This window comes from Mus caroli, unplaced genomic scaffold (assembly GCF_978045245.1).
Source record: "Mus caroli unplaced genomic scaffold, Mus_caroli_1 scaffold_3, whole genome shotgun sequence".
NCBI lineage: Eukaryota > Metazoa > Chordata > Mammalia > Rodentia > Muridae > Mus > Mus caroli.
Window position 1 is genome coordinate 106,790,931 of NW_028227258.1, and position 15,662 is coordinate 106,806,592.

Genomic DNA, 15,662 nt, shown 5'->3' on the forward strand with positions numbered 1-15,662 from the left:
GGGCTGAATGTCCCATTAACACATAAGACTTCCTGACAGATTTATTTTGTAATTTATTCTGCTCAGTGTTTGTGGTTTTGTTGGATCCAGCATGTATAGACCTGCTATTGAAATCCCAAATGTCTCCTCAGAGAGTCTCCACCTGGTTAAGAGCCCCTAAGAGAATCACAAGACTGTAGTATCACATTTTGATGTTAATTACCACAGGTTAGAGGTGAGCTAGGAGCCCTTAGGATTCCAAGGCAGATCAGTGGTAACCAAGTGTGACTTACTTCAGGTGCCTCTATGTATGTCTCTGTCCCCACTCTCTGTACGGGGTGCTTGGCTGAAAAAAACATTATCCTTGGAGAATGAAATGATGTAGAGAAACAGACTAATGTAAGCCCGTCCTCTATAAAAAGAACCACCACAAATACCCACCACAAACTCTTAGCTTTTTGACTCTGACAAAGCCTCTAGCTGCTACTGTAGCAGGTGACAGATGGTTGTAAGATGTCAGTTAGCCCAGCAACTCCGGGCCCTGCACACAGCATATATAGCTGGGAATATAAAGGAATTAACATCTATCTTGTCTCTGAGCCTACCACAGTACCAGGCACACTGACATGTAAGGAGATCCTTACCAGAAGAATTACCTGGCCAATGACCTCTTCTATTGATGAAGTACGTCTACATTCTACCTTCTACTCAGATGTTTTAAATCCTTGTTTCTGACAAGGATTTAAACTTGAAGGATGTACAAATGAACTTGGACTGCATCTGGTCCTTGTGCAGGGTTAAACAGGGAAATACCACACTATCAGGGGAAGCCCTGGCAAGATCCAGGAGTATGGATTATAGAATCGGCTTTGTCTTTGCTATTTGTAGGCACCACATAGCTCTGTAAAGCCTGTCTTGTCTGGCAGCTTTAGCTTAATCCTCTTGGAAGCAGCAGTGGGTAGAAGTTGGGAGAATTAGCTTTTGTCCTAGCCCAGCTAATAATGTGACCTTGGACATGCTGTCTACCCTACTGTCTTCTAGATTCCATGAGCATGCACTAAAGAAGGTCTTCCAATGCCTGAGCCCCAGAAAAATATTGTGTTCACCTATGGAATGCCACCAGAATGCTTAATATCGCCATCAATCCACTGTAATGGACTGTGTTTTCTCTTAGCAAATAATAGACCTTACAGTCTATGGATCAAAAATATTTCTCTGCAATACAGGCAGGATTCGCAAGGGATGTACTTCATTTCTGTTGTGCAGCGATGTTTTCTGTCATGGCAGTAATTATTGGATTTAAGAAACTACATTTTTCAAAGGCGCAAGTGTTGATGACTTTCCCTCTTTGGCTTTTCCTAATTTATTGCCAGCCATCACAACGAGTCTTCATTTCATTAATAAAAGAACATTATTGTGCGTTTTGCCTTTTAGTCCATCCATTATTCATGCTACCTAGGAGGCTGGGGCATTAATCTCAGGAACCCGCTCCTTGCTAACCCTCACTCTGTAGGGACTAAGTTATAATTTGCTTGCCATTAAAATTAAACTAACAAATCGATCCTGGTATCCCTCCTCGTTTCATTGTGTTTATTGTCATGGTTAGTGCAGTTCTATTTTGTTTGGCTGTTGTGTCCTTTGGGGGCCTTGCCAGAGTTCCTGGAGACACAGTGTGGATTTTCACGAGAGTAAAAGTCACCCTTAAAATGGCAAAAAGAGGCTTGCACCAGGATAGAACCAGTCTTCCATGTGACTTCCTCAAGGTGACTCTCTGAGACATCATGGCCTGCTTTCCTGGGAAGGGTGACTGTGTGCTTCTATGCTAGCTATCTTGATCAGACACAGGACTTTGAGATTAGGTGTTTAAAAGAGTCTCAACCAGCCTGGCTCTGTCACCTTCCTAGCCTCCAGGGGAGTTACAGTGGTGGCCCTTGCAGGGTGTTGGTATCAGGCTTCCAGAGGCTGAATATACTTCCTTCATCTGCTCTGCAGCCCTAGTTTCCTTATGGAAGAGAAACTGAACATCCACGTGGCTGCCCCTCATCGTAATAGTGAGCCAGTCAATCACCACAGGCAGGGCTTAGCCTAGGCAAATCTGTAAAAATTTAAAAACATAAACTAAGTCTCACAGCTGTGTCACAGGCTGGGTGGTTTTATTGCAAGTACAATTTTAGCTGAGCCAAAAGGCTTATTTATTCCTGGGTTGTTAAAAATGAAAACCTACAGACTATCTTAGATGATGTCTGGTTACCCAACTCTTCCTTTTATATAACCATGAAAAAAAACCACACACATTCAACCTCAAAATTTCTTCTTTTGAGTTCAAGTATTCATTTTTACTTTGGCAGAAATACCACTTTAAATAAGTCCCATCCTTGTTCTCATGAAATTTGCATTTTTAATAGATGGTGCTCTTAATTTAGAACTAGCCTTCACCGTTAAACACAGGGGTCAGGAAACCTTGCAACAGGCCAAATAGGCAAGTTTGGGTTTCAGGCTATGGTTCTCTGATACAGCTTATCACAATAGGGCGTAAGTAGCCACAGATAACATGTCAATGAGTGGCTGTAGCTGTATTCTAATAAAACTTTAAAAATAAAACAGGAAGAAGGCTAGGCACCACTCATTTGTTGCAGCATGCAAATTCTCTTCTCAAGGACAGCATTTTAAATGTCACTGAGGCTTTTTTAAAAAGTTTAAAAGAAGGACAGTGAAGTACAAGTGGATACCAAAGAGTATTTAGCAGATACTGAATTGTCCAGGACCCCAGAGAAAGGAATAGACTCTCTCTTCAATTCATACCACTTGGGAGAGGACTTAGACTTCGTGGTTTTCTCTCATTTCTAGATACAAGTGAAGTTACAGAAAGACATATATATGTTGTTGAAATTCTCTCACAAGAGGCTTCTGAAAACCAAATGAAACAAAATCGAAAGTAAACAGCCAGCGGTGTGGCTTGGTGAAATATGCCCGGGTGGTTCTCCTGTGCTGCGTTTATATATTTTTTAACTTTTTTTTTTTTTATTTTTCTTGAGGCAAGGTTTACTGTAGAGTCCTGGCTGGTCTGGATTTTGCTACCTAGACCAAACTGGCCCCAAACTCATAGAGATCCACCCGCCTCTGCCTCTCACGTGCTGGGATCAAAGGCATGTACTACCTACCCCTCTCAGCTATTCCTGACTTCTCTGCCACAGCAATAGCTATCGAGTGCTCTGGAGTTTCTGAACCTGGCCCGAGCCATCACTCAGGGGCTATAAAGGAACAACTGCTGGATCCAATGCTCACTGTTCTCTGGAAGCCAAAAGTGTCACCAAAGTTTGATTGGTTTTGAAATTTGTCTATGACTTGCTGGATGCTTTAAATTCACTCCCCTGTGACAGAAGAAGCCAGGGGTTGGGGTGGGAGCTAGAAGGAGCGGTCAATCCCATGCTATCTGCTTGCCTCTGGCAGCCTCTGGCACTCAGCACAAGGTCAAAACAACTGGCCACAAAGCAGGCCTCCTTGGGCAGAGATCTGCTTTGCTCTCAGTGTGCTGAGGGCGCTATCTGGCATCAATAGGGACACCTCTTTCAAACTGCACCCAGCAAGATACACTTAATAGACCCCGTTCCTTTTAACAGCCAAGCATGACGGCATTTAATAGCCTCCCAAAGCCAGCGCCTGACTGCCAGGGTTGGCCTCATTACTCACTGTTTCGGGAGGGGCTTGAAACCAGTATGCACATTTTAGTCATGTCATGCCTGGGAACCCAACCAGTTTTGTCCTGTTTCACCTCCATGCTTCATCCTATTTAGCATTTTCAAAGGGCTGGCCTACTGTGTTTGTTTGTTTGCTTGTTTGTTTGGCTGGTTCTGTTTTTATTTAACCAAGTTAGTTCATTTTGGCCATGGTCCTGATGGTCTGCATATACTTCAGACGCAGAAGTCTCTTCTGCGTGTTCTCAGCCACGATATGGGCCACAGGGACATTTGCACTTGAGAGATGTAGAAATGATGCAACTAGACCCACTTTGGCAGCGGGGAGGGAGGTATAGAGCAGGGTGTGTTTTCCTTTGACTTGCAGCAGGGAGAAGCAATATTTCAGGCCTCAGGGGGCGTGGAATAGCCCAGTGAGCTTGTGGGCTTGGGCTTTGGGTGGTAAGGCCTCCTGGATAAATGGGCCAGCCAGAAAATGCAGCCCTGGCTGTAGGTAGAAAGCAGAGTTGCTGAGAAAGAGTCAGGGGCATGCAAGAGAGAAAGAAGAAAATGGACCCCTCCCCTCCATCCCATCATGTCTCCATGATTGATAAAATGTCAATTAAGAAGTCCTCACTGATTTGGGGCATTGCAAGGAGCTGGTTTTAGCAGGTGACACCCTCATGTGAGATACTTTGTAAGTGCAAGTGGGACCCAGGAGTACTCTGCCCAGAACAGTGTGAACAGCCACAAGCACTTACAAACACAAGCGCTGGGACTGGGGTCCTTTGCCAGCAATGATTGTTTATATCAAGGAGTTGGCCTGCCACTGTGGGTAAATGAATGCTCCCACTTCCGTGGAGATAAAAGGGAAGCATTTGTGATCAGCGAGGAGAGCGTGTTCATTCTGGGGCTAAATGGCATTATAAAACTTCCTAATTAAGCATAGACGGCAATGAGATTTTAGTGTCATGTCTCCAGTTTAGCTTTACATACTGTGTACGCTGTTTAGTGCAGCAGTAACTATAAACATTGTTGTTACTGCCCCCAGCTGGAAAGCAGAGCGGTTTATGTGTGGAAGAAGAAAGAGATAATCTCCCATCTGCTCCCGCCCGTTACTCAGGGATGTGTCATTTTGTCTGCCGACGGGGACTGTCGCGAGGCTTGCAGTTAGTCTTTTTAATACTGGGTCACATGTATTAATTATTGTGTTTACTTGACACTTTGCTTCTACCCTTAATTCTATAAGTTTTGTAATTCCTCAGAATGTCCCTTTTTCTGAGATTAGATGAATTTATGGATGCTTTAAAAAAAAAAAGAATACAAATAAGTCCAGATGTAATTAGACACACTTGAGGCCTGTTTTTCACCATCTATCAATTCTCCATGTAGACGTCTGGCTGATCCGCCCCAGGACAGGACACACAGGATAAGAAAGGCTGCATCACCACGCTACGGCTCAATTTGCATAAAGTATGAAAGGGAGCAAGGCTAATCACCACAGGTAGACTTCTGCTTAGCCTCTGCCCCCGGCACAAAGCCACGCTCCGGAAAGGCCCTGAAAGGGCACTGGAAAGGCTCTGAGCATCTCCCGAGTGTGCACAGCATGCACAGTCTACGGGGAGATCAGCATGTGTGAGCTGTGTACTCTTCTGCACTCTCTTCAGTGTTGGAAAGTCAAAAGCTGGGTCTGTGTGCAGGCAAATCATAATTAACTCCCCCTCCCCCAGAGCTAATTTGCTTAGGTAAATGAAACACTAGATGTGGGATTCCCTCCCTTGGACCAATCCTGAAGGCACAAAGATCCCTTTCTGGGAAATCCTTTCGCCGAGCCAGGGTGTTTTCCTATTATAAGCAGACCTAGAAATGATCATGACCTTATTACGTTTTAGTTATTTGTCTGAATGTTCTGCTTTTCTAGGCCCTTTGTTCTGAGACCCTAATAATAAAAAATAATTAGGAGAAATAATCAAAAGGGAAATGTATATGTATTATATATAAAGTATATATGTATCTATATACACATGAACATATATATATAATTTTTTTGTGGTAAAACTTGGCAGTCTGACCATGAAATGGTGTCAGGCAGATACTGTGCTGCGCCAACCAACAGACTCTATTATTTGAAAAACAAATGCCAAAGCTGGGGGTGCTTTTTCTTGGCGAGTGCTATATCATGGAGCTTTTACCTGGAGATCATTTTGGAGACATTAAGGTGAAGAGAAGTTCCCTAGAACTTCTCAGAGTTCATGTCTCAAACCATCGCAAGCCATCTCGCTTGTGGGTAACTCTAGAGAGATACACACACAATGCCCCTGGCAGGAGACGCCAGCGCCATTGACTGGAATCGGAAACGAGGGGACAGAATTCATAAGCTGGTTAAACAAAGTCACACTTCCCATAGACCCCCTTGCTCAAGCAGAGAAGCCAACTAAAGAATCTGACAGTTACAAAATTCAGAAAGTAAATTCATGCAGGAGCTAGTACATAGAGGGAGCTGGGGAGTGGGAGGGGGGAAGGGAACGGTAAAACAGAAACAAAACGAAAAGGTGGAGAACTTGAAAACACAAGCTTACCAACACACACAATGCATTCTGTAGCCCGCTGTACTGGGAGGCATTTCTACTGCTAAGGTGTAAATGCATTGTCTCATCGTCTGAGAAGGTTAAGGCTGGGCTGGGTAACTTTAAAATGACAGTATATACTTCTATAGAACACACACTGAAGTGCTGCTGTAGTTCCATTTGTTACAGGGCAGGAGAGCACTGGAAACATCATTGCTGCAATCAGCAACAACAGGCAAAGGCTTTGGCATCAGCACGGAATATACTGTCCTTTTAACCGTAAGGGGAAATCGATACTGAGCATGTGCGATGGAAAGAAAGCCGGCAAATGTCAGTGTGAAGAATGGGTGAAAAAAAGGAATGAGGGGGTGTGGCATCTCAATCAAGATTAAAATGAAACCGATAAAGCAGCATATGGACTGGGTAACAAATCAAAAACATGTTTATCCACTGAAGGAACTGGTAAATGGAGACTGCCAGCACGTTGCCATGGAAACACTGACTGTTGAGCTGCACCATCTCATACCTTATCCAATACATTCCTGGTTGTTGGTAGTAGTCCAAAGACCCTGATCTCTTGATGGTAAACCCGTGGTCCAGCTGAGCAGAGAGAAATGGGGCAACTCAGTGGCTCAACATTGTGTTCCAGAATTAAGACTCCAGTCCACGCTCTTCATTAACTACGTACATACGCACGCACACACAGTGATGGGGCCTTTCCTGCAGAGCAGCTAGCTAATAACATAATCTGCACATTGAAAGTAAAATAAAAATAAAGAAACACAGATCCCTTACGAGTATCCTGGATGCCAGTTTCATAGGGTAGATTTGTCTGTCAATCAGGTTTTTGAATATTTACACATTTAACCATGCCCTCAATTTCAAAAGATATGTAAACACCTCTCCTTCTGTTATACAGTAGAAAATATACGGTTAAACTGAAATCACTGTTAGTCACTGTGAATGCAGAGATTGGACACCCTCCCAGTAAGATCCAGTAGGCTTAAACTCACAGCTTTATAATTATGAAATAAAAGAGAAAAGGAATGAGGCAAAATCATAAGCATTTAGATTTAAGAGAGAGTTGATCTATATCTACATCTATCTGTCTGTCTGTCTGTCTATCTATCTATCTATCTATCTATCTATCTATCTATCTATCTATCTATCTATCTAAATCTCCTGAACTAAAGAAGATGAGATGGTATAGTTTCCCTGGGAAAATAAAATGAAATAGAAAAACAGAAAAGCTTTCCGTGTACATTAAAAAGCACATATGTACAGTGCTTAGCGTTAACAAAAGACACAGTAAATACTACACAGGGTAAGTTCCCACTACTGTCCATTCTGGAATAAGATGTTAGCTTTTGGCTACCTGGGAATAAAAGCCTCAACTCCCAAGCCCTGCTGCTTGCCTGAGCCCTGTTCTGCCCACCCAGGATGTACCTTGCTTCGGAAGAGAGATTCTGGAGTCTTTTCAAGTGTCTCACTGATTTGATGCTCCTGACAGATTCTACTTCTAATGCACAAAAGGCATTTCAAAAACACGTTGCCAGGGTCCTAGGCATTTAAACTAGGAACCACTCTGAGATTCGGTGTTCTGATTGGAAACTAGGCTATCCTAGTGTTTGGAGAAAGCAACATGAGGTTTTAATCTTCAAAAATGTATCATTTCTTTTCTTTTATGAAAAGAAAATTGTAGCACACTTGCTCTCTGGAAGGTGGTAGGTTGGGCACTGAGAGGGCGACCAGTTACTAGTTCTCTAGTGCCATCTACAGGCAGACTGCCAGAGAGCAGGAAGCAAGGGCTATTGAACCCAGCTTTCCAGTACCACAATTACTAGCTGATTAGTATGGATTTGTTCAATTAGACTGAAATGCTCTACTTGCATGAGCAAAATTCAAAAGGACAATGTTAAAGCATTAGGAAAATTATCAACTAAAACAATAAACAGCATTAAATGGGGAAAAAAATTGGAAGTGGCATCTTAGTCATGGGTTTTTCATCAAGCTGCACAAATCTAATCATGCCCCTCCCCCCTCTGCTCTCAGAGAGGCCACCCTTAGAATGTCATCTCTAATTCCACTTCATGTCTATACACTGTATTTTAATAACCTTTTGTTTCCTCTCTCTCTCTCTCTCTCTCTCTCTCTCTCTCTCTTTCTCCCCTCCACTTGCCCAACTGCTATGAAAGCTGGCAGGACAATGGAATCCTTAGAGACAGAATATTTCAGTTTCATGCACAGCCTCGGATGCTCCACTGACCACACTACCCGACTCAATGATGCTCCATCAACCTCCCTCCTTTTAGAACAGCCCGATGACTCCCAAGAGCTCCAGTTGATAATTACTCTCCCAGCCAACTTGGGACCCTTGTGGAGCCTTTGTATGAAGCCATCGTGTAGCCTTCTTTTGGTCTCAATAATGTTTGGAATGAGAAAGAAGGCAACAGAGGGGGCAACACGAACAAGATCATATGGTTCAGATCAGGAGTTCTCCTGTGTTTCAGAAATGGCACTTGTGAGCAGAGGGTGCTTGCTGAGCCCATAGGCACCTTTGTTCTTGTGTCTCTCAAGAAACGGAGTATGCCATAACTCCTTTATAACCATTGCTACTTTGTGCCAGGTAGGTTTCTCACTAAAGAAAGACAAATCCCACATAGAGACCAGTGGCATACCTATTTGTTTCCAGAAAAGGAAAAGGAAAAAAAAATCTACAAACTGATACTCCAATCTAATTTTAAAAAAATTCCAGGAGTGCACATAATTAAAAAAAAAAACTATGTAAGATAAAGACAATTTAAAGTCAATTTCATAGCCTCAGCCTCCCAGAAACATATATTTGCTCAGGGGGGAAAAATCTGCTTGAAGGAAATTTATTTTTTACTTTAATTTATCAAACAGAAATAGTCACCATGTTATATTTGTTGAAGACATTCTTATCATGGGGGAATAAAACCAGTATTATTAAATTGTCAAGTGGCCTCTGTAGACTATATCATTCCTAAAAGGTATTTATTTCACCTTCCACTAAAGTCCTGTCTCACAAAAGAGTATTGCTTTGTAGTTATACTCAAGAGTTTGGAAGGGAAGATAATTTAATGATAGGGTTTTTTTTCCTTGGGATAAAACTGCTACTAATAGTCTTTATACTTAGGATCAGAAACAAGTTTATGGAATTTGCCAGTGTGATTCTGAAAACTGAAAGCAAGGCAGTCATATTGGTCAACTTCTAATTCCCAGCTCCGCTCCACGCCTGGAAGCTTCCCAGGGATCCTCATAGAAAGCAGAGATGCTGGTGTGGGAAACGCATCCTGGAGAAGGGGCATTGCAGCCCCTTTCTTTTGACATTGATATTTTTCATACTTGAGATTTGAATGACAGGGGTTAACATAAGATTATACCGAAGTGCTGTGTAATGCCTAAAGCGACTTAAAGACTCACTGAACTCATGTGCAATTCAGAGTTACAGGGGGGGTTTGACTGCCGTGGAAAATAATGTCAGAGACAAACTGAGACCTCTGTATCCAAAACAGCATTCATGCTGGGCACAGTGACCCACACGCAGGAGACTGAGACAGAAAGGTTGCTTCAAGTTTGAATGAAGCCAGCAGGGACTACATAGTGAGTTCTAGGCCAGTAGAGTGTACAGGGCCAGGAGCAAAACAAACAAAAACAAAAGGAAAACGATTGCATTCAAAATGGTAAAGTCCTGATGCTTAGAAAACCTATCAATGACCATTGATATTCTGTTGAGATGTTTTGTTGATGTTAAAAGAAATTTGTAAATATTTGGTTTCAGAATTTATCAGTGTCTAATTAAAATAAGATTTGCCCTCAAAGATGTATCCTGTGCTAACTGGAAAATCACACAGAAGTCTCTGTCCATAGTCATTACAGGACTCTCAGAACACTTTAAACAAACCGTTACTGAACAGCTAAAGCAAACCTAACCAAAGACCAATTAAAATGAAATTATGGGGGAAAAAATGGCCCAGGTGGGAAAAACATTCTCTGTAGCAGCCATGAGCTCCAAACAGGAGCAGAGAAACATTCCTTTTTGTGGGCATTTGGTGTTGACCACTCATTCCAAAATGGTGGCCAACTGAGGCTAAATCTTTTGGAATATCCAGACCTAAGAAAATAGAACTTTGTTTTAGCTGTATTTTCCCGAGAGATAGAGGCTTGCAAAAATTTGTGGTGAATGTTAGCTGATAACAAAGAATGCCGACATCCTGGAAAACATGGAGGACAGTTGATATTTTTCCCCACTGAGTTTTGGAAAGAGATAAAGAGAGGCTAAGAGAACAACATGAGTGTGTAAAACCTCAGCATTGCTGAGGAACATCCCAAAGAGTTTACATTCTATGGATAACCATCAGTTTACCCTTGTGTCATCACCCACAATGTACTGAAAAAGGTCCCTGGAGGACTGTGAGATTCCAACAGCAAGAGCAAGCACGACTCCGTGCCTCTTGCAAAGTGAGGAAGCCCCTGCCAGACAGTTACTGATGGAGACCTGCTTCATAACTGTCAAAGTGGTCCCTTACGTGAGTCTTAGCTTTGGCACTCTAGCGAGATCAAAACCAGGAAGAAAATCAGAACACCGAGACACTGGTATCAAGGATTGACCAATTGCACACTGTGCATGAGCGGAGCAGCACGGCTGTCCGCAGCATGAATGCTCTCCCAGGATCCCCTTATCATTCTGCCTCAAGTTCTTTGTTGAGAAAAAGGGAAACAGCCCAAGTGGGTCTCACACTGAGTGTGCTGCTAAGGCATACATACTCTGGCTAAAGAGGAAATTGTTCAAAACTCAAGTTACGTGAGACGTTGATATATGTGCACTCTAGAATTTAACACCAGGAAGTTTGAGGTTTTAGTGTTTCTCAGACCAATTTAATCTCTGTTAGAGAAGGTATCAGATTACGCATAGTGTATGCCTGCCTGTGTAGAGCAGGAAAAAAAATTCAGGGCACCCTCATCAAATAAAATGGTAAATGATAAACGTTGTCAACTAAACGAATTTCTAAGGAGCAAAACCTTGTGACTTCGCTGGGCGTTCCTGCGATTCGCTCTCTCTCTGAAAATCAGTGTTTGCTTTCTGTTCTGTTTTGGCTTTCCTCTAGATTTGGCGTACATGTCTACATTGCTCCACAGCCTCCCTCTGCTACGTGTCCTTCCAAGTTCTAGCAAAAGGACGGTGGACGCTTTACCTGGGAGTCAAGAAGTTTACACTGGCATAGAGTCCAGTTTGGGGAGAGAGGGTTTTTTTTTTCTTTAAAATAATAAATCATGAAATTAATATATGCTGCTAGATACCCTGGAGGTATTGGATAATGAGGCACCCAGGGAAACAACCCTCACACACACACCCTCCACTGCTGTCTGAAGAAATGACCCACTAGGCTGTCTCTGGGAAGAATCTCCCGAGAATGCCTGTCTCGAGGGGGAGGGCTGCTTTTAAAAGTTAGAGGTGGATATTTCAGATGCTTACTGCTATTACAGAAACTCCTGCTGCAGTGCTGCTCGGCTTGGGACCTGTGTTGAAATGCTTCTTGATCTTGCCAGCTACTGACAGCTGATGCTCATTTTCTGGGAGACCGTCATCCTAGAGGATAAAAAGGGTGAGAAAGAAAGAAAAAAGAGGTGAAAGTGAGATCCTGGGAAGTGAGGTCAGAATCTCTGAATCAGGTCGGGATCTTAGAATTGGAAGAGGTCAGAGACCAATCAACCAAGATTTTCCTCAGGAAGCTGTCATCAACGGCAACCCCTCCCCCCACCCCATTCACTACCTTCCTTTTTCTGTCTGCATTTTAATTGCTGACCCTGTACCATCAAACCCTTGGAGGTTTGTCTCCAAACATAAACTCTTCAGGTTACTAATAAAATCTATTTTCAACCTTGGCTCTGTGGACATACGTTTAAGGAAAAGATAATATGGCCAATCCCAAATCCCCAAAAGTCAGCATGCCTTCCTCTTCCTCCTAGTCCATGATTTAGATCCAAAGCTAAGGAGACCAGCAGACCTGGTTTCATGCATGGTCATAAATAAACTACCCCCCCCCCCACACACACACACCAGCTGCTTAATTGGCCATTCTAAAATCCCAGACAACCCTCTGGGCAAAAAGTTCTTCCCTAAGTTTTAAATCCTCTTTACTGCCTTCAGATCATCTGCAATTATGACTCTGCCATTATGACACAGTCCATGTTAAAGCTCCTTTCAGCTAAAACTTCTGCTGTCTTGGGAACGGAGGCCAGGGATGTAAGTATGCCTCACCACTTACTAGTTCATGACTGGCAAAAGGCTGCGTGACCTTTGAAAGCGGACACTGTGCTTTACTCCCCATTGGATCCTTGGGTCTTAGCACAGTACCTGAGCACATACCACACAGTTAATACATAATTATATCAGTAGATGAATGGACAGACAATAGGGTGTGTCTTATTATCTGGAAAAACCCAAACCTGAGAAGATGTCTGCTTTCATTCCCTGGTGTTATTTTTTCTTTCCCCTCCTTACTTTACACATCATTTCTTGTTTCTGTCCAGAAAAAGAAACCCACTGTCCCCCTTTGTCCCCTGCTATCTCCCCCGCTGTTCTCCAAGCATGACATGCATGCTTTCTGCGTGAACCACTGTCTCCACATGGGGTCTGCTCCCCCTTTCAGCATCTGTCATTCATTTATCTAGTGGATATTCACTACATGTCCAGATAGGACCAAGGTTTTACTGGTTAGTGTAGGAAATGATACCAAGTAGAAATATGCATGGATCTGGTTCTTTGAGACTCTGGACCCTCATTTTCCCGAAGACCTAAGTCCAAATGATCTGTTGTAAGACATTTCCCCCACTTAAGCATAATCCATGGCTTTTCATTAGGTCTCCAGTATCTTTTATCTTGTGTTTTCTGGCATCAAGCTATCTTATTAGTCCACCATAGTATATCTATCTATGACCTATCTATTATCTATGTATTCTCCTATTCATTATTACTGTGCTGTATCACCTTTCCAAGTATTCTGTAATTGTTAATGCAAGCACTTGGTTCTCTTGACCTATGCACAGTAGGCATTCATGTTACAATGAACATTAATGGCCGGAAGAAGGAATTAACGAATATGTCTATTTTTAATTGGGACCAAATCTGGAGGAAGAGTTTCCAACACTGCAGAGGGAAAGGTGATCCCATTTTATGGCATGAGCCAGAAATAAATGCTGAAATGGCAGAATTCTTGGGGAAGTGGCAGAAAGAGGGATGGGTGAAATCCCTACTAGGTTGAGAGCTATGTTGGGGATGCCAGGCTGTGGGAGAGAGGAATGACCTCTGTCTGCTTGAAGCCTGTGTGCTAATGGAGGGGTGGAGCGGGGAGAAATGCATGCTGTGACAAAACAGGGAACAAATCAACAAGATAAGGAAGTATGGTCACAAGGCAACTAGCTCCAAGGCTGGATGGGAAATCCCAACGTGGTAGAGAGGAATGAGATTATATGGCCTCACTGTGAACAGGCTTAGAAAATTGCTCATAGGGAATGTATCTGAGCTGGTCTTTAAGACAGCATGCAGGAAGGAGAGAAGGTGTTATTTTGGTGTACAGTGTGTCCAAGTGGTAAGCTATTGCCTGCCAAGTCAATGAGTCACTTGGGTTATCTCTAGATAAGAATTTATTCAGAAGGATAGTGGCGTAGGAAAGAGAAAATAGAAGAACCTTATCCAAAGCATGTAGGAGCATAGTCTCAAAATACAAAAGAGCAGTGCCTCCCGTTTGTTAAAGGTGTATTTTTATTTTATGTGTGTGGGTCTTTTATCTGTGTGTACCTATGTGCACCGAATGTGTGCAGAGCCTGTGGAGGCCAGAAGAGGGTGTCAGAGTTCCCTGGAACTGGAGTTATAGATGGTTGTTAGCTGCAGTGTGATAGCAGGGAAATAAACGCAGGCATTCTGCAAGAGGGGAACGTGGTCTGAACCACTGAGTCAAATCTCTAGCCCCCAGCCATGCTCTTCATGAGACTGGTGTAGTGTAAGACGTGTGAGCACTGAGCTGCCTCCCACTCGGATATCTCGGTAGTTCACTTTCTAGTTTTTTGACTCTACAATGTGGTTGGATGATGTTAACAAATACGTGGCCTGGACTCTTAAACACGTTTTACCTTAAACAAATTCAGTGGTGTGGATAAATGCCACTTCCAACACTGTATTATGAAAATGGTGGCTGAAATGTAAGGCAGTGAATCATCCTTGGAGCCTAGGTTAGAATTTTTGAGAAATTCTTTACACATCTCACAAGGCATGGAATGAAATGGAAAGTCTTACCAATATTAGCATCATGTCTCTGGCCTAACTGGAGCTTCTTTCTTCTTGAATTAAAGGGACCGCTCTCACACATGACGTTTAGTGAGGTTCTGTCACATTTCTTGTAATAGTGTGCATATATGCTACCTGTGTCTTGCTACAGTTCCAGGCCACCTCAGGCAAAGCATTTGATAATGACCTTTCCACTATGAGACAGGTTGAGAAACTATGTTGAGGAAGCAAATTTAGGCCAAAGAAACTTGTAGTCGTAGTATAAGCTAGAGGAGAAAGGAGAGGAGGCAGACAGAGGGAAGGAACATGGGTGGAAGGTAGAAGGTAGAAGGTAAGAGGAACTTCCAAATAAGGACAATATTGTTCTCTCAGGAAAGCTGAGACAAGGGCAGAATGCACACGGTTGAGATGTAGGGGGTTTGGTTACCAGGAAAAGGCAGGCAGAGGACGGTAAAGGAAGGGTTAATTACCAGTGGCTCTAGGCTGACAACACAGACTTGATTTCCTTTATCCCCAGACTATAGGCATTATCAGTGCCGTCTGAAGATGAACACACTGAGGCTCATAGTGGGGACATCATTTGCTCAGGGTTAAGTCAACACTGAGCCATGTCTGGAGTCTTCTTTCTACCAGACCACACTCCATCAATAGAGGACATCCTTTGCATGGGGTCCTTTGTACCTAGATGCCAAGTTAGTTTACTGCAAATATCCAATGAGTTGCATTTTCCAAGATGAAAGTCACATAGTAGTGAGGTAAAATGTGAGTTCACTTAGGGGCAGAAGAAACCAGAGGATACTTGGGCAGGCCAAAAGCAAGCCCGAGGAGGAGTTTTGAGGTCAATAAGAGGGGTGGTGAGCACATCAGGGGAATGGTCTTTTAGGGCATCATTAGAAACTTCTATGTTAAGTGGAGAATGGGCATCCCTTCACCTATGGCATGGGATATTCGCCTATTAGGGCCAGGGCTCCAGGATCGAAGGACACACTGGATAGAGCCAGAAGGACTTGGCTGACCCTGCATGAAATGGAAGCTGGGCCTTGCCGACAGTGCGGATCCCACGGGCATGGGTTGTGTTTAATAGTTTAAGTACAAGAAAGACCAAAGTGATTCAATAAATGCATCCATCATGTG

General features: G+C 43.1%; 1 protein-coding gene across 4 annotated transcripts in view; it reads right to left on the minus strand.

Moving 5' to 3' along the window:
* The window catches only part of Dclk1 (doublecortin like kinase 1), a 309,605-nt gene that overhangs the window by 10,346 nt on the left and 283,597 nt on the right, over positions 1-15,662 (minus strand). For 2 of the 4 annotated variants that reach the window (XM_029475006.2, XM_029475007.2), the window contains exons 16-17: positions 11,718-11,831; positions 6,747-6,820 (exon numbers count right to left, since the gene is read on the minus strand). In XM_029475006.2, the coding sequence (XP_029330866.1) occupies positions 6,747-6,820; positions 11,718-11,831 (188 nt within the window). The remainder of the gene's footprint in view (positions 1-6,746; positions 6,821-11,717; positions 11,832-15,662) is intronic. The other 2 variants (XM_021157493.3, XM_021157495.3) reach the window with 1 other exon arrangement.